This window comes from Chlamydomonas reinhardtii, chromosome 9 (genome assembly GCF_000002595.2).
Source record: "Chlamydomonas reinhardtii strain CC-503 cw92 mt+ chromosome 9, whole genome shotgun sequence".
In the NCBI taxonomy this organism is placed as follows: domain Eukaryota; kingdom Viridiplantae; phylum Chlorophyta; class Chlorophyceae; order Chlamydomonadales; family Chlamydomonadaceae; genus Chlamydomonas; species Chlamydomonas reinhardtii.
The window spans coordinates 6,625,431-6,649,573 of NC_057012.1; the positions used below are offsets into that span (position 1 = coordinate 6,625,431).

The following is a 24,143-nucleotide window of genomic DNA, read 5'->3' on the forward strand; positions in this document are numbered from 1 at the left end:
CAAGGCTTACGGCTGTGCGAGAGCGGCATACAGCCGTTTCTTAAGCGTGAAGAGGTCTATGAGCAGCCCACCGTCGACCCTTGTAACACGGTACTAGCTGGGTAATCCTCTTTACCGAGCGACACACAGCGCTCGTATCTTCCTTCGTTCGGAACGAAATTTGCCCAAAAAGGCCTCTGGCGGACGAAATTTTTTTGATCTTGACTTGGAATTTCGGCCAAAACGCACGGGATCTTGGGGGGTCTTTCGGCAAACAGACGAAGACATTTTTGGGATTTCGGCCACTTTTGGCCAAGGACAGGGGGTTCCAGCGGCTACTCCACGGCCGAAACCTGCGTGGCATATGGTAAGAAGGCTCAAAGGGCTGTATCTATGGGTGTTGACGGCGGGAGACAGGGGTTCCCCTGGCGGGAGAGTGAGGTTGGGTCGGCGGGAAGCAGGGGAGGAGTGGGCGTGTCGTGTCGGTGTCGACATCGTGCGGGTTGGGGGCGGAGCCCCCCGAAAAATTTTGGGGGTGAACGAAGCGGCGGCAGCCTGTTTCGTCAACTAAACGAAGCCATTTTAAGGAATTCGGCCACTGACGCCGCCCCTGCCTTCGTAAGATACGAGCGCTGGCGACACATAGGCGCCAGCCAGCCATTTATCATACATACCACCAGCCATGATCCAGCATACAGAGCAGGCAGCGGGGTTTCCATCAGGGGTGCCTGGTTTGAGTGGTTTCCATCAGTGGCCTCCAGGCAGGATGCGTCGATGTACGACTTACAACAGCAGCCAGCCCCCCGCACTGTCTCTGCCCTCGTGCACACTTCACACCGTGGAACGGTGGAAGACGGCAATTACTGCAATGCGGGTGGCTAACTGGATGCCATTACCATGTTGGTGCTGTCATAGCCAAAGTTGTCATAGGTTGTGTCGGCGGGCAGGGTCCTGCTTATCGGATGTGATGCCATCGCTCTCCCGCCGTCCCATCACGCCCCCAGTTGCAGCCGGGCTGTTGGGCGCAGTAGTAATGATGCGGCGGTGGAGGGGCCGCCGGGTGATGATGCGGCGATGGTGCCGGCAGTGGAGCAAACGTGGCAGCTGCTGAGCGGTGCGGGCGTGCACCTCGTGGCGCTGTGGGCTGCGTACTGCGCGGCTCCGTGGGGCGGGGCTTCCGTGGTTGCGGCTGCTTCCGTGGGGCATTCCATGCCAAGGCTGGAGGCAAGGCTGGAGGTAAGGAGATTATTTGCAAATCCTTGCATCATGTCAGTGTCAGTGAATAATACGCTGTTACGGGGGGCTTAGCCCCAAAACACCAGCTCCCTACACAGCGGCATCAGCGGCAGCCCCGCTAGTGCCCTTCTAACGGCCAAACCACGCCCGAGTAGAGTGCGGGAAGGGGAGTCGGCCGATAAGCCGCACACCGGACATGATTCAAGCGGCTTGCTTTCGGCTTGCAGTGAGCTGCGGGAACTTTGACGACAAGCCAAGTCAACATACGACGGGAACTTTGACGACAAGCCAAGTCAACATAATCGACTCCTTGATTCAGACTGATCGACCCTAGAGGTTTTGCCATTACTTCTTGTCACACCACTGAAAACATGGTACCCGATGCTTAATCTATGTGGCCGTATTTGAGCACAGCTTTGGTACAGGACGGTTGGGAACGGTAACACCCGTCTGAATGTATGCTCCATGTAATTATTATGCTGGATTTGTAAGGTTATACTCCCGGGTGATGGGGCCAGGGTCTTGGGCGCTTCCACGAGGGGGAATCGGTTTTTCGGTCTTCAGTGGTGTCTTAGGTGCAGGTGGAAACAGCCTGTCTGGAGTCAATATGGCAGCTGCTTACGACATAGTACATGCTTTCCATGTTGTGCGTCGCGCCGTTTGCTGGTCAAATTTGCATGTGCAGCAACTGGGCGTCCGCCGCTAGCGAGCCCGCACCTCTTATACTTCAATCAGGAGACTTGTATCACTTCGCAAACCAGTTGACTTGTAGCTGCGCCATAAGATGAGCATGAGAAGTGTTTCATCCCGTCCTTTCGCCCCATGTGCGCGATTCAGGTGACCCCAAATACCACTCATTATGTTATAATCTAAGTGTATGTAGTTCATAGCGATTAAGACGGCAAATATCTTTTGGCCTTGCCCCTTATTTTTTGGCGACCTCTAGACTGGTAAGACCGTGGAATTGGACAGGCTTGTGCAACGCCTGCTTTCAGTCTAAGCATGTTCTGATCCATTTGGTGCCGGGGACAAGCTCAGCGAAATTCATGGTCCGCGACTTGTGCGAGCCGGGTTGCCAGCGGCAATGAAGAGCGCCGTGTAGACCTGAGCAACCGCCGGTCCGAGTGCCGCACAACACGGTAAGACCCCTATATAAATTTCTGCGCGGGAAAGGCTACAAGGGGCACGGTCAGAGGTGGAATTGTGCGTTGCTGGGCAGACTGAGCGCTAGGGCCCACGTCATGGGCCGCAAATGTCACATAGATGCTGGCAGAAATATGTGGCGATGTTCCCGAGTCCAAGGGCGCCAGGACCGCTGGGCGGGCGTTGTTTCTTATTCTTAGGCTGCTTCTTCTCGCTCCGAATTTGCGTATATATTGTGGCTAAGAAAAAGTCACACGTCCTGTAGCATAATCAGGCTGACAATTGTCAGCCGGCAGTTGAGCAGCCGTGAATACTCGACGTGCTGCGTTTACGTGCTGTTGCCTCCGTGCCTCAACTTCAGGGTCTCCCAAAGCCGGGCGCGGCCACAACTGGCCACGCGGCGACCTCCCTCCTGGGCCACAACGGCGCCGGTGGAGGCGGTGGCGCAGGCGGCAGCATGGTCCGGGCTGACGGTGTCAGCTCGCCAGCCGACAGCGCCAGCGGTGGCAGCCCCCACAACGGCACGCCAGCCGCTGGCGAAGCCGGCGGCGGCCCCGGCCCGGGCGGCGGCAATAGTGGTCGATACGGCGCCGCGGCAGCCTACAGCGAAGCTGGCCTGATGCAGGCGATCGAGCACGCGATTGCGCAGGCCGTGGTCCACAACCCTGGAGACGCGGGCCACTTGCAGACGCTGCTGAATGCGCGGACCCTGTGCCTGGCTGGGGAGCTGGCAGCTGCGCAGCAGCTGCTGAACGATGCCTTGGAGGACCGCGGGGCAGCAGAGGCGCTGCTGGGGATCGCGTCGATAGGATCTGGGTCTGGCGGGGCGCCGCGCGCGGGGCTGACGGGGCTGGGCGGCCGGCTCCCTGGTGGCACGGCCAGCGGCAGCAGCGCGGGCGGCGGTGGCGCGGGCGGCGGCGACGACGGCGCGGAGGGCGGCAGCGCCAGCGGCGCCTCCCTCGGGGCTGGCGGCGCCGCGGGCTCTGGGCTTTCGCATAGCAACTTCAAGCTGAAGGACTGGCAGGGTGTGATCGTGGACGTGCTGGTGTACAGCAAGCACGACACGCACCGGATCCGACAGAAGCTGTCGTACGCGATCCGGCTGAGTCAGCAGAACCTGCTGGCGCGCAGCACGGTGGTGCCGCTGGTGCTGCAGCAGATCCTGGACACGTCGAAGAACGCGATCGTGTTGCAGGTGCGCGCTTCGTAAACCTTGCATGTTTTTTGCTGCGAAGGCGCGACTGATCACGCATGGATCTGCGAGCTGCTCGTGGGGTGCTGGCGCGGTTGTGTCACTTAGCAGCTCACAATCGCCAGGGACCTGGTCGTGTGGGGTTGTGCCTTTACTCAGACCACAGGCGGAACTCGTGACAAAGGCTGACGAGGCCAGGCCATGCATGACTAAGGTTGCAGTGCACGGGCTCCACTTTAAACCCTAGCGCCATGACAAAGCCCAGCTTGACTAAGCGCGCGCTCTTGCGCATTACTACACTTGCTGCCACATGTTATGCGGGTGCAAACAAGCTCCAGGCACTGTATGTGGTGACAAGCCTAGCATTGTTTCGATCAATGCGTGCATGTGACTCATTCGTCAATTCGCGCACATTCACACAACAGCAGCCCCCGTTCCCTCGGCCCAACTTCGTCCCCAACAAACGAACAAGCACCCATGTCTCCCAACATCGTGCAGACGCCTGCTTAGAACGCTCTTCAGCATTACCTCTACCTGCTCGCAGGCCTCCGTGCGCGCCTTTGTCCTGGAGTTCGCGACCCCAATCTTCCGCAGCTGCACCAGCTGCGGCGCGCGGCGGCTGGTGCGCTCCAAGCCCGTGCCGCCGCCCAACCGCTTCACCTGCGGCCACTCCTCCTGCGTCTTCCCCGTGCGCACCTGCAAGCCCGGCGGCTGGGACGAGCATGACGACCGCGTGGCCCTGTTCCCGCAGGTGGGTGAGGCGTGGGGCGTTGGGGGCTAACTCTGAACCAATCCCGTAGGGAAACAGTCGCGCTGCAAGGAGGAATTGCAGCCGGTGGGGGGGGGCTGCTGCGCCCCTGCGGGGTGGGCAGGCGCGTGCCACTGATGGAAGGCGCGCCGTGCGCTACTGCGGGGGGGGGGCGGGCTGGAACCAACCCGCAGCTTTCGTGTGGAGGAAACGCCGGATGGACTGCGGCCTCAGCAGCCAAACCCCCTGGTTCCATGGTTTCACGGTTCTGCATCCGAGTTTCAGCACCAACCAGCCATCTCGCCACGTGACTGCCATCATCCCATCCCGACCCACATTGTTACCATCCCATCCCGACCCACATCGTTACTCTCCCATCCCGACCCACATCGTTACCATCCCTTCCCGGCCCACATCGCCTGCTCCGCTTCCAGGCTCTGCTGGACGTCGCACAGACCGCACAGGGCCTGCAGAGCGGCAGCGGCACCGGCGGCGTCTTGGGCGCAGGGGCCATGCAACGGAACAGCGGATGGGGCAGCGCCGCCGCTGCGGCCGGGCCGGCCGCTGCCTACGGCGCAGCTGGCGCCGGGCTGGGCTTGGGGCCGGGGGTGGGCGGCGCTCGTGGTGGCGTCGGCCCGGCGCCCGGCCTGGGTCCGGGCCTGGGTCCCGTGGCGGTGGCCGCAGGCCTGCCAACGGGTCCTGGAGGCAGGGGCGGCGAGTACGGCGGCTTGGTCGGCGACGGCGCTGCGGCGGGCAGTGGGCTCAGCGCGATGCCGGGCGTGCTGCGCGGCGGCACGTACGCGCGGAAGCAACGGCGCCTGGACGAGGTGCGTGGGCTGCGTGCTGTGGTCTGCTGAGAGGCTCGTTGATGTGCGCGCCACGGGGGCTGCCTCGGTCTACCTGTTGTGCTTAGCTGGTCTTCCTGACGGGCTGGACATGGCTGCTGGAGGTTTCTTGGGGTTTTGCGTCGGTGTGCATGCAGTCAGGCCGCAACCCGAGCCCACAAAGCGTGCGGAACGGCTGCGCTGTGCAGCCCACGTGCTATCTTGTGTTAACAACAAATTGAAAGCCCGCCCGACGTGCTATCTTGCGTTAAAGAGCACAAGGAAAACATAGCGCAAAGACAGTTATCTTGTGTGTGCGTGGGCGTCTGACCGAGTGTGTGTGGCCTCCTGTGCACACCCCTTCGCCCTGCAGCTGGCGGAGGACGAACTCGCTGCACCTCAGCCCAGCGGCTCCCCGGGCGCTGGCGCCAGCGGCGTCGACAGGACCGCGTACGGCGGCCCGGGTGGCCCCGTGCCGCCCGCCAAGCGCGGCCCACCGGCACCCGCGACGTGGCAGCCACAAGGCGCGCCAGTGGCGGGCTTCGCCAAGCGCGGGCCGCCGCCGCTGCCGCACACGGTGCTACTGCCGCCGGCGCAGCACCAGCAGCAGCAGCACCCGCTACATTATGGCGGGCTACAGCCGGCGGCTGGGGCGGACGACGAGGACGAGGATGCATTCATAGGGCCGCCGCCACAGAGCCTCCGCCGGCTCAATCCTGGACTAGGAGCCGTGGCCGGCGTCGGCGCCACCGCCACTGCCGCCGCCGCCGCCGCCGCGTACGCGCGTCAGGGGGCACCTCCTAGTGCGCAGTCTCCACTGCGACTGCACGTGACCGGGCGTGGCATGGACCTTGCGCATCAGCTGCAGCAACAGCAGCAGCAGCAGGAGGCGGAGGAGGACGACGACCAATTCCTGGGGCCGCCGCCGCACCGGGCGACGTCCGCGGCGGCGGCAGGAGCAGGAGCGCGGCAGGCCGCTGGCGGCGTCAGTGCCACCCAGGCACGCGGTAGCGGCAGCGGCAGCGGCGCCGTTGGCGGCGGCGCTGGCGATGCTGCCGCAGCGCTGGCGAACGCTCTGGTGGGACAGCGAGTGATAACCACCCTCACCGTCACCACGGCGGGCGGCGTGCAGCGCAGCATGCCCGTCATGCTGACTCAGGACGAGCAGGGCCGCCTGCAGCTGATGCAGCCGGAGCAGGGGCCCGACGGGCCGCTGCCGTTGCAGCTGGATGACGGCGGTGGGGCCGCGGACGGCGGAGGCGCGGGGGCAGGAGGAGGGGCAGGAGCGGGCGGCAGCAGGGGCGCGCAGGCGTTCAACTTGGAGCGGCAGCTGCAGCTGCTGCTGAACAGCGCGGCGCAGGAGCGGCAGCAGCAGCAGCGGCAGCAGCAGGAGCAGGACCGGCTGCGGCTGCAACAGGAACGGAAGCTGGAGCAGCAGGACGCGCTGGTGAGCGCGATACTCCACGCAGCCGGCTGTAGTGTCGGTGGCAGCGGCGGCGGCGGCGGCGGTGGCAGGACGAGTGGAGGCGCCTCGTCCGGCACAGCGTCGCAGCCTCAGCTAGTTCGCCTGGGCCTAGGAGGCGGCGGTGGCGGCGCCGCCGCTGCCGCTGCCGCTGCAGGGCCGCTGCTTGAAGGGAGAGGCAGCGGCACCTCACAAGGCGGTGGGCCGGCTGGGGCCGGCGGCGGTGGCGGCGGCGGCGGCCGCGTGCTGATGCCGTTGCAGCTGGGGCGGGCGGCCACGGGCGCAGCCGGCATGGCCGGAAATGCCGGCGAGGCGGTCGAGCTGGGTGACCCCATGGACCTGGGCCTGGGCTCGGAGGCCGGAGTGTCCGGCGGATTCGTGCCGCCGCTCGTATTGGACGATGACGGCGGCGGTGGCGGCGGAGGTGGCGGCGGCGGCGGCGGCGGCGCTGCAGCACTGTCGCTGGCGGAGGCGCAGGATAGGGGGGATGTGTTGCTGAAGCAGCTGGACGCGATCCAGCAGCAGCAGCAGCTGATTGCCGCCTGCCACAAGTCCGTGCGCGACACGCCTGCGCACCTGGACCTGATGCGGCAGCGCAGCCTGCTGCTGCTCCACCGCCACCGCATCGAGCAGGAGCTGCAGCAGCTCAACCAGTCCCAGACGCTGAACCAGCAGCAGCAGCAGCACCAGCAACAGCAACAGCACCAACAGCATCAGCAGCACGTGTACCAGCAGCAACAGCAACAGCAACAGCAGCAGCTCTACCAGCAGCACCAGCAGCCACCGTCTCCATCGCTGGGACAGGTTGCACGGCAGCAACAGCAACAGCAGCAGCGGCAGCGGCAGCCTTCGTCGCCGGCGACGGAGCTGGGGCCGGAGCCGCTGCGGTTTGAGTCGCTGCCGTCGGTCCCCGTGGCGCCGCTGGGGTCGCATCGCCCAGGGGTGGTGCGGCTGCCGAATGGGCAGCTGGCGGTGCCGGTGTCGCCGCCGGCGCTGGCGGCGGCGGCGGCGGCGGCGCCGCCACCCCAGATCGTGACGCTTGCGGACGGCTCGCGCGCCTTATTGCAACAGCTGACGCCGCCGCTACTGCAGCCGCTGCAACGGGGACCCGCGCAACCCATGGCGCAGCCCCTGAAGCTAGGCATGCCAGATGAGCCCGCCGCGACTTCAGCTGCCGCCGCCGCCGCTGCTACCAGCGCTGCCGCCAGCCAGCGGCGGTGGCAGCAGCAAGAAATGATTGCGGCGGCGCTGTTTGCGCAGGCGCAGCGGGAACGGCGGGCCGAAGTGGCGGAGGCGGCCGAAGTGGCTGCGGCGGCCGCGGCTAATATGGATGAAGAGCCGCCTGCACCGCCGTCGCGCCGCCAGCGCACCGGGCCCGCGCCGCCGGTGCCTGGCCTCGACCTAGGTGGCCCGCAGCCGCCGTCGCCGTCGCAGGAGCGCCCGGGCTTTGTGCTGGAGCTCGGCGGTGGCGGTGGCGGCGGTGCAGCCCGCGGCGGCGCGCCCGGCGCTCGCGGCGGTGGCAGCACCGCCGCCAACGGCAGGGGCGGCAGCAGCAACCTCAGCGGCGGCAGCACGGGCAATGGCGGGCTCAACGTGAAGAGCGCGGTCGCGGCCGCCATGGCGGCGGCGGCCGCCGCCGCCAAAGCCAAGGCTGTGGCAAATAGCTCCATGGCTGCCAGCACGGACTGCGGCGGCCTGGTCTTCAGCTCGCCGCCGTCGACGGTGCCGACGCTGGGCTCGGCGCCCGCGCTCACCACCACCACCGTCAACACCACGGCGACGGGCGGCAGCAGCGCGGGCTCACTGAGCCACCACAAGCTGGTCCGCACGCCCGACGGCCGCGTGTTCCTGGTGGAGCCCCTGGCGGCGGCGGCAGCGGCGGCGGCGGCGGCACAGCGCGGCGGCGGCGGCGGCGGCGCGGAGCCGGTGACCTCGATGCAGACGGGGGGCGCCTCGCCGCCGGCCTCGGTGGCCCGCGCGGGCGTCCTGGGCGGCGGCAGCTGGCGCGACCCCCGTAGCTCCGCTCCCGCCGCGTCAGATAGCATCGGCAGCGGGCCGCACGGCGCCGGTGGCGCCGGCGGCGGCGCGGCAGGCGGAGGAACCGCCGCCTCCGCCATGGCGGCGGCGGCCGCCGCCGCGGCGGCCGCGGCGGCGGCGTCCCAGGGAACTTCTTCCAGCTCCTCGGGCGCACGCCTAGCCAGCGCTGTGATCGGCGTGGTGCCCCTAGCCGACGTCCGCGGCGGCGGCGGTGGCGGCGGCGACGGCGGCGGCGGCAGCGCGCCGGCGCCGGCCGCCGGCGCGCCCAAGCCGCGGCGGCGCGTGCTGCTAGAGCCCATCAGCCTGTCTCCAGAGGAGCTAGGACTGGATCCAAAGGACCTGCCAAGGGTGGAAACGGGCCCCACGGTACTGCTGCAGCCGACGGCGGGCCGCGCCGCGGCTGCCGTCGCGGCGGCGCAGGTCGCCGCCGCCAACTGCTTCGTTGCCGCGACCGCGGCCGCCTCCGCCGCGGCCGCGGGCTTTATGCCACGCCGCCTCAACCTGCAGCAGGCCGGGGCGGCGGGCTCGGACGCGGCCGCGGCTTTCACGCGGCACATGGCTGACAGGCCTCAGCTGGCCGCGGCGGAGAGCGTGTCGACCGGCACGCAGGCTGGCAGCGATCCCATTACTGCCGATGAACTCGCGAACGACAGCTTACTGGAGGGCGCGACAGCCGCTTGGCATCGCTACCTGAGTGCCGTGACGGGCGCGGCGCCGGTGCTGCCGCTGCCCGCGCCGCGGGCGGCGGCAGCGCCTGTGGGACCCGAGAGCGGCGGCAGCGACATGGGAGGCGGTGGCGGCGTGGCGGCGGACCCGCTGGTCGGACTAGAGGCGGAGCTGCAGCCGCCGGTGCCTGGCGAGAAGCCGCTGTGCCTGAGCTTTGCAAACGGCGCGGTGAGTACCGTACTGTGTGGGCGCTTGGATGGCTCTGGGCTGGCTTGGGGGCTGGCCGGCGGGCAGGCTTAGTTCGCCCTGGATGGATGCAGACCTGGCTTCCTCGGTTTTGAGCCTGTCAATATGTTTGGCATGCAGGGCGCGGCGGGCAAGCCGTGGACGAGCCGCGTCGTGCTGCGGGTCGGCGACAACAGCACCAGCAGCCTCCACGACCACGGCGGTACGGCCGGCCGCGACGGTGGCGGCGCCGACGGCGCGAGCGTGTGCACGGGCGCGTTGGAGCTGGTGTGCGTGTGCGCCGACCTGCCGCCGCCGGACCTGCCGCCGGGGGATGGCGTGGAGGCGGCTGCGGGGCCGGCGCTGCCGCGGCTGCCCGCGCTGATGCCGGTGACGGATGTGCGCCTGCGGCGGGACATACCCGTGACCCACATGAAGGTGGGTGGTTGAACGCGCGGCAGCGCGACGCGGCCCGGTGAGGGATGCCACCACGCCGTCAAAGCCAGCGGCCGCATCCATCGCATGCGCCGTTGCCTTTTCTACCATGTTCGGATACACAGATGCCGCACACAAACACAAACACCTGCCGCGCCACACACAAAAACACAAACAAACGCCACTCCACACATGCTAACGCAGGGCAAGCCGCTGCTGGTGTGGCTGTCGCCCGACACCGGCCCGGCGCAGCGCGCGGCGCTGCAGGGCCTGGCGGCGGCGCGGCTGGCGCTGCTGGCGGCGGTGGACTCACACCACGACCTGGCGCTGAGCCCGCTGGTGAGTCAGCCACGCCGGCAGGCGGGGCACAGGCGGGGGCGCAGGCGTGGGCGTGTTTGCGGGTGTTTTCGGGGGCGTGGGCGCCATGTGTCGCCAGGAAATGTCCGTTGGGTATTGCCGCATGCTTTCTGCGTATCGGTGGCCGCAATGGCCACGTGTTCCACAGACGTGCTACGTTTCTCAAACCCAGCCCCTACCGCTCACTCCCGGCCCCTATCGCTCACCTATGGCCCCTACCGCTCACTCTCGGCCCTGGCCCTGGCCCTGGCAGGAGACCGACGGCGCGCTGTGGCTGGTGGGGGCGGTCCTGCAGCGCACCGCGCCGCCGCCGCCGCCGCTGCTGGTGGCGCTGCCGCCCGAGGCCGCAGCGGCGGCGGCGGCCACAGCAGCAGCTGCTGCTGCCACGGAGGCCACGGAGGCCGCGGAGGCCACAGAGCATGCGGATGCTGCATATGCTGATGCAGCCGTGGCGGTGGCGCCGGCGCCGCAGGCGCTCAGGCGGGAGCTGCTGCCGGCGAAAGCGACGGGGCGTGAGGAGGAGGCGGAGGAAGGGGAGGAACTGGAGGAAGAGGAGGAGGAGGAGCTGGAGGAGGGGGAGGAAGAGGGGGAGGAGGCGGAGGAGGATGCGCAGGAGCAGGAGGAGCAGCCGGGCGGCGCCAGGGAAGGCGCGGGCGCCGCAGCGGCCGACGCGACACACGAGCGCATGCCCGTGCGCGAGCCTCATGTGGAACCCGGGCCCGAGCGTGTGGAGGCAGCGGCGTGGGCCGAGGCTGAAGCAGGGGCTGGAGCTGCGGGCGGCGGCGCATGAGGCAGCGGCGGTGCGACGCGCGGCTGGAGGCGGGCGCAGCAGGGCGGCGGGGCGGGCGAGGGCCCAGCGAGGGCCCCGCCCGCCCCGGGCCCTCGATGTTGGCGCGCGAAGAGACAGCCGGGCGCGGCGGCGGCGGCGGCAGCAGCTGCTGCAGCTGTCGCGTGCCGCGTCGGTGCCGTCCAAACAGCGGATAGAGGAGACTCTGATCCCGTGCATACCCAGTTAGTACAGTCGTCTAGTCTATATGTACAGGAGCCGTTGCTGGCTTTGCTTGCATACGCATACGTCGAGTATTAACTGCAGCGGCCCGTGCGGCGCTGGCGGTGCGCGTGTGGGCGGCGTCGCCAGCACACACGCACGCACGCGCAGCCCGCAGCGCACGTGCGGGCAGCTCGTGTAGCTGGGGGTAGCGTTCCGTGAAGGACGGGGCTAGCAGATGGGGTGCGGGCGCTTTGGCCGCACTGCACACACCGGGCAATACCTACGACGGCTGGAACATTGGGCGGATGCTGGCGGGGGTGGCACACAGGCCATGTCATGGGGGCGGTGGGGGGTCACGGTATTTGCTGCTCCTTCATGATGCCGCGAAGGTGAACTGGATGCATCCAGGATTACATGCATGCATGATGCCGCGCGTTTGGCAGTTGGGCCCCTGCGTTGCTCTTTGGCTTTCAATTCAAGGGCACTGAAGAGCGCACGGCTCGCCAAGAGCACGGCACGGCACTGCATTCACATGTGCATTCACTTGCTCGCCCATTCACAAACGCCAAGAAGTACATTCGTGTTTGGTGACGGCGTGGGCTCAAGTGGTGCCAAGGCATAGCGAACTTGCGGCTTTGCGCCCTGGGCAAAGACGGACCTCTTTCCTATGTTGTGAACGCGCCACGCCTGCAGTCTCATGCGACTGCAGCTGTGCCTTAGACTACGCAATAAAGGTAGCCGCAGCGCGGCTGGTGTCAGCCCGCTGGCACATTTATGATGGGCGGTACACTGTGATTGTCACTGCGGCTGGAGGTGGGAGCGCTGCCCTTGTGGCAGCACCATTGGTGGTTACAGCTGACGCCATTGGGTTGTGAGAGGAAGTAGCGCTACATCGGGTGTTAGACTGTGAGTGCTTGTGCTCACATTCTTGGGTGCGGCAGCCCGGCGGAACTGACGGCTCACCTCATGACATGGCTACGCATACATCGCAATTTAGTCATGTGCACGGTCTTGGCGAACTTGGCCGGAGAGATGGCTAGAACTGGTGTGGTCTTAATTTGCAACCGCGGCCGTGCATACCGCCGCGGTGATCCAAGCCTCATCCCAAACCGATTGTCGCGATTCGCGATTGCACGCATTCGGCTGTCAAGGGAACACTGGGAACACTGAACCCGTCCTCGCAAGGGGCACGGAACCCGCCCGGGGCGCGGGTCTTGAGGTACTGCAAACACGGCACGGCTTGCTTGGCGCAGCCGTGGTGCCTCGTTAAGCAAGTTAACTGAATGGTTGGAGGAATGGGGCATTGGTACATGTACATGCCCAGCTGGAATTGAACGAATGGAGAGGTAGAGCGAATGGAGCGGCTTCGCGGCAAGTGTGTTAGCAAGCTGCCGGCGCCAGTGCGGGTGCTGCTGGTGCCGTTGCGGCTGCTGCTGCTACGGCGGACGTCGGTTGGTCGGGTTACAGGTGGAATGTTGTGCCACGAAGGTGTATTTAGGGTATGCATGCACAGTGCCCCGACGCCAGGTTGGTCTGGCATGTCAGGGTCAAGTCGCCAGATTCTTGAGAGCGCCATCGCAGGGCTACACCATCGATGCGGTTGCGTAGAAGCGGACGCATGGTCAGTATGAAAGCTATGAGCTACGGTGTTACTTTGCATCGTGTCATGTGTGTGCGTTTGTGTTCTAGGGTTGGCCTTGCAGTGGCGGGGGCTCCATCAAGCAAGCGGCCCCAAGTGCCATGAGGTTAGCTCGTAGTTCTTCGTGCATTCAACCAATGGCCAAGACTCCGAGAAGCGCGCACACTTTTTTACGCCCATCACTGATGTCCTTCACGATACTGCCGGTTACAAGCCACAAAACGTCTGCATGTGACGCCAAATGCCACACTGCTGTGCGGACCTCTCTTGCGAGAGTCAGTTAAATTGGTTTCTTTGGGGTCGCGACAATGGAGAACGCCGTGCGTGATGTGCCGTTCGCTGGGGCGCAACACGAGGGAAGCTGCGCGAGGCGTGGAAGCATGGAGGCCGCCTGGCATGACCTGCTGCGCGGGGCTGTGGGCTGATCATGGTGTATGCAATTGTGTTTTGTGCGTGCGTGTGTGTTCGTGCTCGCTAAGGGAACCCAATCAGAACGTGTTATGTCTGTATGCGTGTCAATATGCTGCTAGGCTGTATGCAGAGCGCGGTCCGATGCGGAAGGGCGTGGTTGCCGCGATGCGGCAATCGTATGTGCATGCGCGGGTATTGATTGCGTGGGGGGGGGGGGTATTGGACCAAAGGGCGCGGTGCCCGAGTGACGCAGGCGTGCGCGTGCGGAGTTTGCCGGAGTGACGCAGGCGCACCAGTGCTGTGACAGAGGGGCCCATGTGGATGGAGTAGGTCTGTCTTGTGGCAGTGCGTGTCGGTGCGTGGGGATGCCGACAGCCGCCGGTACGGCCGGTGCAGTGTTTGTCTTCGTACGGGGATGGCTGTGTCCGCTGTTGCCTGCGGGTCGCGGGGCGACTCAGATGCGCGGGCAGGGGGCTTGGTACGCGTCGGGCTGCGTGTGATACACACACGCGTGCCCGACTCGTGGCCAGGACCGTTTTTGCGGTGGCACTAGTAACGAGGCTGAGTACTGGCAACAACGTGTGCTGTACACAGCGATTTACGCTCATCTGCGGGCAGCTTAGGTCAACACTGGAGAGCGGGCTGACTTGCGAAGGATGGGTGGCGTGGGCGTACTATGGTGGAATCCGCCGTGTCCTTGCACGCCCAGAGAAAGTCGGGCAGGCTCATGCGGGATTTACAACGGGATTTACAACGGGGTTTACACAATAGGCATCGAGCGCTCGATGGCCGATGTGGAAGGGGCGCTCTGGCGTGTCCGCTGTGACAGCGTGTGTACAGAGATGCCATGGTCCCTCGTGGCGTGGTTGCGGTGGCGGTGCACCTGTGTGGGTCGCGGGCTATCTCTCTTTGTAATGTCGCATGCATGTGTGTGCAGCCAGGCCGCAGGGCATGCAGGAGCTCGCACTCACAAGGCGGGGGCGCTGCTTCCCCCCGAGTCCCGAGCTGAATGGAGTTACGGTGGATGGCGCAGGCGCAAGCGTCATCGGAGGCGGAGGAGAGACTTGGAGAGCTGCCGCGGGTGCGGACAGGGGCGGTGGTTCAGGCCGGGTGGGGAGGGGCGGGGCGGGGGATGGAAGGTAGGGAGGTAGGGCGGGCCCCAGGACAGAACAGCCACGGGAGGGGGCCACAAGAATAATTTGCAGCGTATATGAGTGCATTCAGCTAACAATAATTAGTTGTGCGGACAGGTGCTGGCCTGCTGGGTAAAGTGACTTGCTATCAAGCCTGAGCGGTCGCGCGCGCATCACCGGCGGGTTGCTTGCGCCATCAAAGACAACGCAATACAAAGCAATACGGGCCCAGAGAAAACCTCCCCAGGTTGAGCAAGGACGGTACCTCGGGCCTGACCCGTGGGACTCCGCATGGGAATTAAGATATTTGCAGAAGTATCCCCGCAGGCTTGCGAGAGATTGCGGTAGTGACCAGTCCTAACATCTGTATGTTGCAAGCTCAGCCGTAATAATGCACAGCGCTACAGATACAGCCCGGCGGCCGGTGGTGAAGTGATGCGCTCCTCACTCGCCCCCCGTCAGTAGTAATAACTAACACCTTCAGCAGCAGCAGCAGCAATGGAGCCCACTGTCGGCGTGGAACGGCCGTCGAAAACACCTGCAGCCGAAGCAGCAGCAGGCAAGCCCGCTGTTAAACCCGCCGGCGCAGGCCCCGCGCTGCAGCAGGTTTGCTTGCCGCCGCCGGAGTGTGCGGCTGCTACACCGCCTGCTACTGCTGCCGCCTCAGACCTGCCGCCCAAGTGCGTGCCGCTACTGCCGCCGCCGCATTGGCCCGCTGCTGCCTGTGCTGCCGCCGGTACTGCCGGTGCTGGATGGCCGCTGCTGCCGCTACTGCCGCCGCTGCCCTTGCTGCGGCCGCTGCTACAGCCGGTGCCGACGGCGCTGGCCCGACTAGTGCGGCACAGCGCGCAGCTATTGCTGGTGCCGTTGGCTGTAGCGGCAGTAGCGGCAGCAGGTCTGAGGTGCTTCCGCGGCGGCGTTTCTGCCCTCGCGGCTGCTGCTGCCGCCGCCACGAATGCTACCGCTCCTACAGCCGGTGGCGGCGCGCGGCCGGCGCTGCTACTGCTGCTGCTACTGCCGGCCGCGGCCTACGCGACCGCCGCCATTGCTTTGGCTGCGCTGCTGTCGCCGCTGCTCACACGGGCGGCACTGCTGCTACAGCCGGCGGCGCCGGCGCCGGCGGCGCCGTCTGCGGCGGCGGGGCATCGTGATGAGCCGCCGCCGAATATGCTTGCGGCTACGGAGCAGACTGCAGCCGGGCAGCAGTACAGCGGGCAGCAGCAGCAGCAGCAGCAGCAGCAGCAGCAGCAGCAGCAGCAGCAGCAGGCGGAAAGGCGGCGGTCAGCAGCACTGGGAGCAGTGCGCCGGGCTTGGGGCCTTCGCGATGGCACTGGTGGCGGCGGCGGCGGTGATGGTGGTGATGGCCGTGGCGATGGAGACGACCCGGCGGGTTGTTGCGACGGCGGCGACATGGCGGCGGCTGCTGCGGCTGCTGCGGCTGCTGCGGCTGCTGCTGCTGCGGCTGCTGCACGGCGCACAGCTGCAGCTGTGGGCCTCTGCCCCGCGGCGCCGAGCGCGGCGGCGGCGGCAAAGCAGCTGCCATCGGGACCCCAGCAGTGCCAGGAATCAGCCGCCGCAGTAGCAGCAGTAGCAGGACCCAGGGCATCCATTGGAGAGGAAGAAGGTGCAGCAGGGGCTGCCAATTATGCCAATCAGGGGCATGTTGATGACTACAAAGACAGTAGCGGCTCTGATTCCAGTGCCATCTACAGCACCAGCAGTAGCAGCCACGCCATTAGCCGCGTCCACAGCAGCACCGCGGCAGTAGCAGGAGGCCTGAGCCGCACCGCCGGCAGCACCAGCATCAGGAGCAGTAGCATCCCAAGGTCAGGCAGTAGCGCCACTGCTGCGTCCGCCGCCGCCGCCGCCGCCACAACCGCAACCGCCGCTGCCACCCCTGCCACCGCCGGCGCCGCCATGTCAGCATTGCCTGCTGGTACGGCGCCAGCGGCGGCGGCGGCGGCCGCGGAAGAAACGGCAGTAGCAGCAGCTGCATCGCCGGCGGCGGCGGTGCCGTCAGCGCTGGTGCAGGGAATCGCGGGCGCGCTTTTGGGGGTGCTGGACGGCGGCGGCGGCGGCGGTGGCGGCGGCGGTGGTGGCGGCGGCGGCGGCGGCGATGGCAGCGGCGGTGGCGGCGGGCCGCCCTGCTATGACAAAGTAGCAGCAGGCAGCGGCGGCGCTGCGCCGCCGGCGGCGGCGGCTGCCACGGGCCCGCCGCCGTCCACTCCGCCGCCATTGGGGGCTGTGGCGCCCCTCCCGCCCGGGGCGGAGGTTGATCCGCAGCAGCAGCACCAGCAGCAGCAGTTCCAGGCGGCGGCGCAAAGTCAAGAGCAGGCGCAGGCGCGGGCACAGGTGCAGGCGCAGGCGCAGGCGCAGGCGCAGGCGCAGGCGCAGGCGCAGGCGCAGGCGCAGGCGCAGGCGCAGGCGCAGGCGCAGGCGCAGGCGCAGGCGCAGGCGCAGGCGCAGGCGCAGGCGCAGGCACAGGCGCAGGCGCAGGCGCGGGCACAGGCGCAGCAGGTGCGGGGCAAGGCGCAGGGCAAGGCGCAGCAGAGGCCGCGGCGACAGGAGGAAGGTGGAGATGACGTGCTTGCGGGACAGTCGCCGGCAGGGTCCGACCGATCGCCGCCGCGGCGTTGGCTGCACTGCCGCCGCCACGGCCGCGTGGGGGGTGCGGACGAGGGCGAGGCATTGGCGAGCAGTCGCATGGAGGCCAGCTCATCATCCGCACCGCCGGCCGCCGGCGTTGCGGCCACACAACTCCTGTTTCTAACGGGCGATGACATTGCGGCGGCCGATGACACCTCACACGGAGCGGAGGAGGAGGAGGAGGAGGAGGAGGCAGGGGCCGTAGCAAGGGCAGCAACGGCGGCCATGCCCGCAGCAGGGGCCGCGGCGGCGGTGGGCCCAGCGGCGGAGGCTGCAACACCGCCGCCGCCGCCGCCGCCGCCGCCATCGGCAGCAGCCACTGCAGCTGCTGACGCCGGCCTTGTCGACGAGTCCGCTGCTGCTCATATCCCCCGGTCTGCCGCTGCTGCTGCTGGTGCTGCTGCCGCGGCTGCTGCCGCGGCTGCTGCTGCTGCTGCTGGTGATGCCGAGGATGCATTTTTGGTACCGTCAAGCTACACCAGCAGTCCTTGTGGTGCGCCGCCGCCGCCGCCGCCAGAGCCAGAGCCTCCTGCACTTGCACCACCACTGGCGGAGTCGCAACCGCAGCAGTGGCCTGCCACCAGCCCAGCAGCCTCACACAGCAGTGGGGCGCTCGCCGTGACGGTTGGCAAAGGCAGTAGCAGCGGCAGCAGCGGCGGCGGCGGCGGCAGTAGCAGCGGCACCTGCCTGGCAGTAGCAGAGGCTGCAGCCCCGTCCAAGCCTGCTGCTGACGCGGCTGACACGGCTGCAACTCACACCACGCGACCGCTGTCTCCCAAACCATCGCCCGCATCCTCCTGCCTGTACGTCAGTCCACGGCGACACGCCTACGTGTCTCTGAAACTCCGTGACGCGCCGCCGCCGCCGCCGCCACTGTCGTCGCCGCCATCCCTGACGGCGACGCGGCTGTTGCAGCAGCGCCTGGCGGCTGTAGCACAGCTGCGGCGGCAGCAGCATTTTCGTCCTCACACCTTTGCAGGCATGACTGCCGGCGGCGGCGGCAGCGGCGGCCGCAGTGGCAGTTGCGGTCGTGCTGGTGGGGGAAGCGGCGGCATCAGCGGCAGTGCGCGGAGGGCGTTGACGGCACAGGGCGCCGCCGCCTCCTTCCCTGACACTGCGGCAGTAGCAGCAATGGGCAGTAGCATCAGTGCCAGCGAGCCGGCCAGCCCCCACCACCACGGCATGGCATACCCGGGGTTTGCGACACCCCCGGCTGCAGCAGCGGCTGCAGCAGCGGCTGTAGCAGCAGCCCGTTCCGCCGGGCCCTCCTCCGGGGCCGCCAGTCCCCTAATCGTCACACGCCCGCAGCCGCAGGCCCGGAGCGCTGCTACAGCCGCCGCTGGTACTGCCACCGCTGCTACAGCCGCTGCAACGGCCGCTACTGCTACAGCCACGCGTGGTGATCTACAGGCTGTGACAGGCTCCCCTGGCCACGGGCTTCTGTTGCAGGGGCGCGGCAGTAGCAGCAGCGCTGCCAGTGGCGGCGGCACCAGTGGTGGCGCCAGCGGCAGAAGCGCCGCCGCCACGGGCGCCGGCGGCTCGTGGAGTCCGATTCCGGAGCCCGTCACCGCCATGGCATTACCGCCGCCGCCGCCTTCGCCGCCGCCGTCGCCCTTGCAGCCGTCAACGGCGCCGGCGGCGGCGGCGGCGGCGCCGCCACCACTGAGCTTCGAGCAACTGACGGCGGCGGCGGTGGAGGCGACGGAGGCGGCTCTGCGTCACTCACGGGAGATGTACGGAGACTGCCGCGCGGGAATGGTGAGAAGGGGGGTGCGAAGAAGGGTGCGTGGGAGAGATGGCGGTTCCCCACCTGGGCATTCTTGGGGCTGGGGCTGGCCTCCGGCCCCTTGCTGTCTGGCGTTTTGCGTGCACCTTGCTTTTGGCGGTAGCTAGCGGGAGACGCTTCCGGCGGGGGTCCCCACCTTCTTGAGGTGTCAACCTGCTGTCGCCCTGTCGATTGCCCTGACCTGCCCTGGCTTCATTCCCGCCTGCTGCCCTGTGGGGCCCATTTGGGGTTTGGCGCGCGCCTACTGCTGGTGGCATAGGAGCTAGCGGGAACAGCTTCCGGCGGGCGAGAGTCCCTTCCTGAGATGTATGTCGCCCAGTCGATCGCTCTGACCTGCCCTGTGTACCGTATCACCTGCTGCATGCAGGGTCCGGAGCTGGCGGACTGGCTGGCCGTGCCCGGCTGCATCCAGCTGGTCCTGTCCGTCTGGTGGCGGCGCCGCCACCCGCACCACCACCAGCAGCAGCAGCAGCAGCAGCAACAGCAGCAGCAGCAGCAGCAGCAGCAGCAGCAACAGCAGCAGCCCACAAGGCTTCAGATGCCGCCCACAAGGCTTGAGATGCCGCCCACGCCCGCAGGTCAACACCGCGCGCGCGGCGGCGCCCGTGGCAGTCGCAGCAGCGGGGCGGCTGGGCCCGGCAGCAGTGGGCATGGGGATGAGGCGGTGCCGGTGGCGGCGCCCGTGGCGGCACTTCCAGTCACCGGCGCTGCTGCCGCCGCGGCAGGAGCGGCAGGGGCAGCAGGAGAGGGCGCGGCGGGGGTGGCGGGGGTGGCAGCGGACGTGGCGGCGGCGGTGGAAGGTGTGGATGGGGAGCCGCCAGCTGTGGCAATGCTGCTACAGCCGCCGGGGATGCCGGAGCGCTGCGCGCCGGCAGTAGCAGCAGGGGTTCCAGGACTCGAGCCGCCGCCTTCGCCCTTCCTGACTCATGCTACGGTGGCGGCGGCTGTGGCGGCTGTAGCGACTGCAGCAGGGCCCGCTGCGTCGGGAGGAGGAGCAGGCGCGGCGGCAGTAGCCGCGCCGCTGGCTCTGACACTGCGGCAGCGGGAGCAGTCGGCGGCGGCGGTGGCCGCGGCGGCTGTAGCGGATGGCAGCAGCAGGAGCACGAGTGGAGGCTACCGGCTCCGCATCAACCGCCGCTGCAGCACAGAGCCTCCGCTGCTACTGCCACAGCCGCACCCACCCGAGCCGTCTAGCCTGCTGGCTGCTACAGCCACTGCCATTGAGGTCAGCAGTAGCAGCAGCGGCGGCGGCTCCTTCTACAGCTGCAGCACGCCCGTTGGCGGCGGCAGTAGCAGCTACAGCCCCGTCGCCAGCAGCTGCAGTGCTACAGCCGATGGAGGTGGCGGATTCAGCACCGCTGCTCAGCCGCAGCAGCAGCAGCAGCAGCAGCAGCAGCAGCTGGGTGGCACGGCGGCCGCAAGTGACGGCACAGTCGCAACTGACGCCGCCCCTGAAGCAGTAGCAGTGCTCGCAGCAGCAGCACCGGCGCCGGCGCCGCCGCCGTCTCTGCCGACAGCAACCTCAACGGCCGAGCCGCCACTGCACCAGCCGCCCGAGTGGCTGTGGGGGTTTCCGCCGACAGCCGCAGAGGCTGCCGAGCTGCCCTCGCCGCCGCCACCGCCGCCGCGCCGCTCATCACTAACTGCGTCTGATGGGCCTGCTGACACCGTCGTCGTCGTCCGAACTGCCTCCGTCCCTGTCCCTGCCCCTGATGTGACGGCTGTCGTGGGCGCTAGCTGCGCCAGCAGCGCCAGCAGCACCATCAACAACACACTCGCAGCCGCCTGCTATGCGTTTGCGGAGGCCTCGCAGCATCGGGATGCCACACACCGCACAGCAGCCTTTGGCGCCAACAGCAGCAGCGGTGGTGGCAGTGACGGAGGCAGCGGCGGCGGCAGCGTTGGCAGCGACGACGGCGGAGGAGCAGGAGGAGCAGGAGCAGAGCGGCACAATGTCGCTGCAGCGGCCGCGACGGCGGCGGGAGTGGTGTTTGCGGCGGCGGCGGCGGAGCAGGACCAGCGGCGGAGGGCCCGGAATAGCTTGTCTGTGGTGGCGGCGGCCCGTGTGGGGGCCACACTCATGCTATTGGACCCCACCGCCAGTACCACCACCACCACCACCATCAGCAGCAGCAGCACAGGCAGCTCCGGCAGCACCGCCGCCGCCACCACAGCTAGCCGCCGACTCTGCAGTGCGTTCCCAGGCGCGCAAATCCATCCTGCTGCTGCAGTTCCCGGCGGTGGCACCACCACCACCAATGCCGCCGCCGGTCCAGGGGCTTGCTCAGCGACAGCTGGCGTTGCCGCCGCCGGCGGTGCGCTGCCGCCGCTGCCGCTGCCGCAGCTGCCGCTAGCGCCGCCGCTGTCTCGGGAGCTGCTGCTACAGCCGACCTGCGCGCTGCTACAGCCGCCGCCACCGCCGCTGCAGCACGAACTGTCCACCTCTGACGCCGCCAACGCTGCTGCTGCTGCCGTGACGTCGGCAACGTATGCCACAACGGCGCACGTGACGCTGCTGCTGACACCGTGTCACCGACCACGTGCAGACCCCGCCGCCGCCGCCGCCGCCGCTGCTGCCGCCTGCTGCTCGCCGCCGCCATTACCGCCACCACCACCAGCTCAGCAGCAGCCGGTTCGCATCATAGTCACACAGCTGGGCCGAGTGCTGTGCGACACCTGCGTCATAGCCCGCTGCCCCAGCGGCGGCGGCAGTGACGCCGGCGCCGGTGTCTCTGCCGTCGGCGGCGACGGCGACGCCGAAGCTTCAAGCGGTGGCGGCAGCGGCGGTGGCGGCGGTGGCGGCGGCGGCGGCGCCGCTTTCCCGCTGACGCTGCATGGTGCCACGCCCGGCGTCGCCACGGTGTACGTGTTTGGACTGGCACCCGCGCCGCCGCCGTCGCTACCAGCGCCGCCGCCGCCACCGCCGCGGGCCTGCTTCCTGGCAATGGCGCCGCTGGCGCTGATGCCGGCGGGCGCGTGCGGCGAGCTGACGTCACTGTACGGCAGAATGGTGCACGAGCAGCTGAGGGTGATGACGGCGATGGCGGGCGCCGCCGGCACTGCCGCCGGCACTGCCGCCGCCGCCGCCGTCGGCACTGCTGCCGGCGCTGCAGCCGCAGCCGTTGGCAGTCCGTTGCCGTGCAGTGATGAGGGAGACTGCGCGGGGGTGGCAGCGGCGGAGGCGGAGGTGCCAGAGACGCGACAGGCAGCGGCGGCGGTGGAGACGCAGCAGGCAGCGGCGGCGGTGGAGGCGCGGCGGGCGGCGGAGCGTGCTGTGCTGGATGAGTGCTGGTTGCCGCTGCTGATGGATTTGGATCTCGCACTGACATGCGTGCCGGCACGTGCCGCTGCCGACACGGCACACCACACGGCTCCGCCACCACCCCTCGTCATTCCGCTGCCGCCGCCGCCACAGCTGCGGCCGCCGCCGCCGCCGCACCCGCACCCGCACCCGCGTCAGCCGCTGCTGCTCCCTCCGCTGCAAGCGCCGCCGCCGGAGCCGTACTGTGCTGCTGATGGCTCTGCCCGCTGTGGCCGCTATGACAGCGGCGGCCCCGTCACAGAGGCGCCGTCAGGCCCCGCCACCGAGTCTCCACCGCCGCCGCCTCCTGCTGCTACAGCGGCTACAGCCCCCATGGGCGCAGACGGCAGTAGCAGCCGTGTTACTGGTGGCGGCAGTAGCATCAGCGCCGCCGGCAGCAGCAGCAGTAGCAGCCCCATGCTCCTCGGCAGCCACACGTGCGTGCCTCTGCCGGCGTGGCACGAAACCCTGGCCTGTCTCTCCCGCTTCCTCCTCGCCCAGGGCATTCACGGCGTGCTACTGCACGTGATGGAGGCGCAGCAGGCGGCGCTGCTACAGCCACAGCCGCCGCTGCCAAGGCTGCAGCTGCAGGCTGCAGCTTCCGCCACGGATGGCGCCGTGCTACTGCCGCAGCAGCAGCAGCAGCAGCAGCAGCAGCTGTCGCCGTCCGCGACGCAGCGCCTCATTCGGCTGCTGCGGGCGCGGGTTGCCGAGGCAGAACGGTTCGCCGGCAGCGGGGGTGCCGGTGGGCGTGCCGGCGCGGGTAACGGCCGAGGTGCCGGCGGGGGTGCCGGCAGTGAGGGTGAAACGGTGGCGGCAGAAGCAGCGGAGGCAGTAGCAGCGCCGCACCACACCGCTACTGCAGCAACGGCTGCTGCTGGGAGCGACACAGCAGGGGGCATGGAGGCGGCTTTGGAGGCAGCACTGGCGGAGCTCGCGAGTGTTGCAACCGCTGGTGCCTTCCTGCCAGCAGCGGCAGTAGCTGACATGACGGATGCCGCCGCCGATGCAGATTCCGTTGTGGACACCGCCGCCGCCGCCGCCGCCGCCACCACCGCCGCCACCACTGCGATCAACAGCGGCCGCCGTGACAGCAGCAGCAGTAGCAGCCGCCGCAGCAGCAGCAGTAGCAATCAAAGCAGTAGCAGCAGTGGCATCTTGCCACTGCCGCCGTCAACACTTACGGCAGCACTGCCACTGCTCTTGGGCCGTGTTGCCGCCGGCGTCAACACCGCTGCCATCACTGCAGCAGCAGCAGCCTGTCACTCGGACCGCATGCAGCCGTCGTCGCCGTCGCCGCCACCGTCGCCGCCGCCGCCGCCGCCGCCGCCGCCGCCCGCCGCTCCTGTCCATCGCAGCGGTAGAAGCTCATGGGAGGCAGCGCCGACAGCTATAGCTACAGCTACAGCTGCAGCAGCTGCAGCAGCTGCTACAGCTGCTGCAGCCAGCCCTCGGCGGCCGTCAACCTGTCAATATGATGGCGGTGAGCCGCCGCACCCGGCCCTGCTACTGCCGCCCCCGCAGCTGCAGCAGCGGCTGCTACTGCTGCAGCAGGCGCAGCAGCAGGCGCCGGAGAGCGCGCTGCTGGGCTTGGGCAGTGGCAGAAGCAGGTTACGCGGCGGCGGCGGCGGCGTCACGTGGCCGCCTGCTGTCACCGGCAGTAGCAGCCCCGGTCGTAGCAGGAGTAGCGGCAGTGGTGGCGGCGGGGGCAGCACACCCGGAAGCGAGTCGCCGTAGCCGCCATTTACTGTGGATCCGGATTTGGATCCCAGCCCGCCTGCCGGTGCTGCTGACTGGCTGGGCGGCACCGATGTAAGCGATGATTGAGATCCCGTCGCGCTGCGGAGCTGCGAGGATTGGGGGGCGAGCCAACGAGGGAGCCACTCAGGGCCTACCTGCCTGTTGTGAGGCGGCATGCTGCAGGGCGAGGGG

General features: G+C 68.1%; 3 protein-coding genes across 3 annotated transcripts; 2 read left to right on the forward strand and 1 right to left on the reverse strand.

The window, feature by feature from the left end:
* Positions 1-750: 750 nt before the first annotated feature.
* Positions 751-1,967, reverse strand: CHLRE_09g408626v5 (uncharacterized protein). The gene has a single exon (XM_043066224.1). It carries the CDS (start codon positions 1,245-1,247, stop codon positions 972-974), a length of 276 nt encoding a protein of 91 aa, XP_042921520.1. The 5' UTR covers positions 1,248-1,967; the 3' UTR covers positions 751-971.
* Positions 1,968-2,097: 130 nt separating this feature from the next.
* Positions 2,098-14,272, forward strand: CHLRE_09g408650v5 (uncharacterized protein). Its single transcript, XM_043066225.1, has 9 exons — positions 2,098-2,354; positions 2,720-3,553; positions 4,095-4,301; positions 4,733-5,125; positions 5,496-9,515; positions 9,654-9,950; positions 10,152-10,286; positions 10,558-11,088; positions 11,282-14,272. Exons 2-9 carry the CDS (start codon positions 2,816-2,818, stop codon positions 11,318-11,320), a joined length of 6,360 nt encoding a protein of 2,119 aa, XP_042921521.1. The 5' UTR covers positions 2,098-2,354; positions 2,720-2,815; the 3' UTR covers positions 11,321-14,272.
* A 305-nt stretch (positions 14,273-14,577) lies between these two features.
* CHLRE_09g408676v5 (uncharacterized protein) lies at positions 14,578-24,039 on the forward strand. The gene is made up of 3 exons (XM_043066226.1): positions 14,578-18,882; positions 19,278-21,102; positions 21,187-24,039. The coding sequence occupies exons 1-3, from the start codon at positions 14,977-14,979 to the stop codon at positions 23,946-23,948; spliced, it is 8,493 nt and encodes a 2,830-aa protein (XP_042921522.1). The 5' UTR covers positions 14,578-14,976; the 3' UTR covers positions 23,949-24,039.
* Positions 24,040-24,143: the final 104 nt, after the last annotated feature.

What these genes read in the sequence shown, in the direction of transcription:
- CHLRE_09g408626v5 (XM_043066224.1), bottom strand. Translation starts at nt 1,247, where the DNA reads ATGATGCAAGGATTTGCAAATAATCTCCTTACCTCCAGCCTTGCCTCC.
- CHLRE_09g408650v5 (XM_043066225.1), top strand. Translation starts at nt 2,816, where the DNA reads ATGGTCCGGGCTGACGGTGTCAGCTCGCCAGCCGACAGCGCCAGCGGT. An exon ending in AGAACGCGATCGTGTTGCAG is followed by an intron (nt 3,554 to 4,094) that starts GTGCGCGCTTCG and finishes ACCTGCTCGCAG; the next exon opens with GCCTCCGTGCGCGCCTTTGT. An exon ending in CTGGAGCTGCGGGCGGCGGC is followed by an intron (nt 11,089 to 11,281) that starts GCATGAGGCAGC and finishes CCGTCCAAACAG; the next exon opens with CGGATAGAGGAGACTCTGAT.
- CHLRE_09g408676v5 (XM_043066226.1), top strand. Translation starts at nt 14,977, where the DNA reads ATGGAGCCCACTGTCGGCGTGGAACGGCCGTCGAAAACACCTGCAGCC. An exon ending in GAGACTGCCGCGCGGGAATG is followed by an intron (nt 18,883 to 19,277) that starts GTGAGAAGGGGG and finishes TGCTGCATGCAG; the next exon opens with GGTCCGGAGCTGGCGGACTG. An exon ending in AGCTAGCCGCCGACTCTGCA is followed by an intron (nt 21,103 to 21,186) that starts GTGCGTTCCCAG and finishes CCGCCGGTCCAG; the next exon opens with GGGCTTGCTCAGCGACAGCT.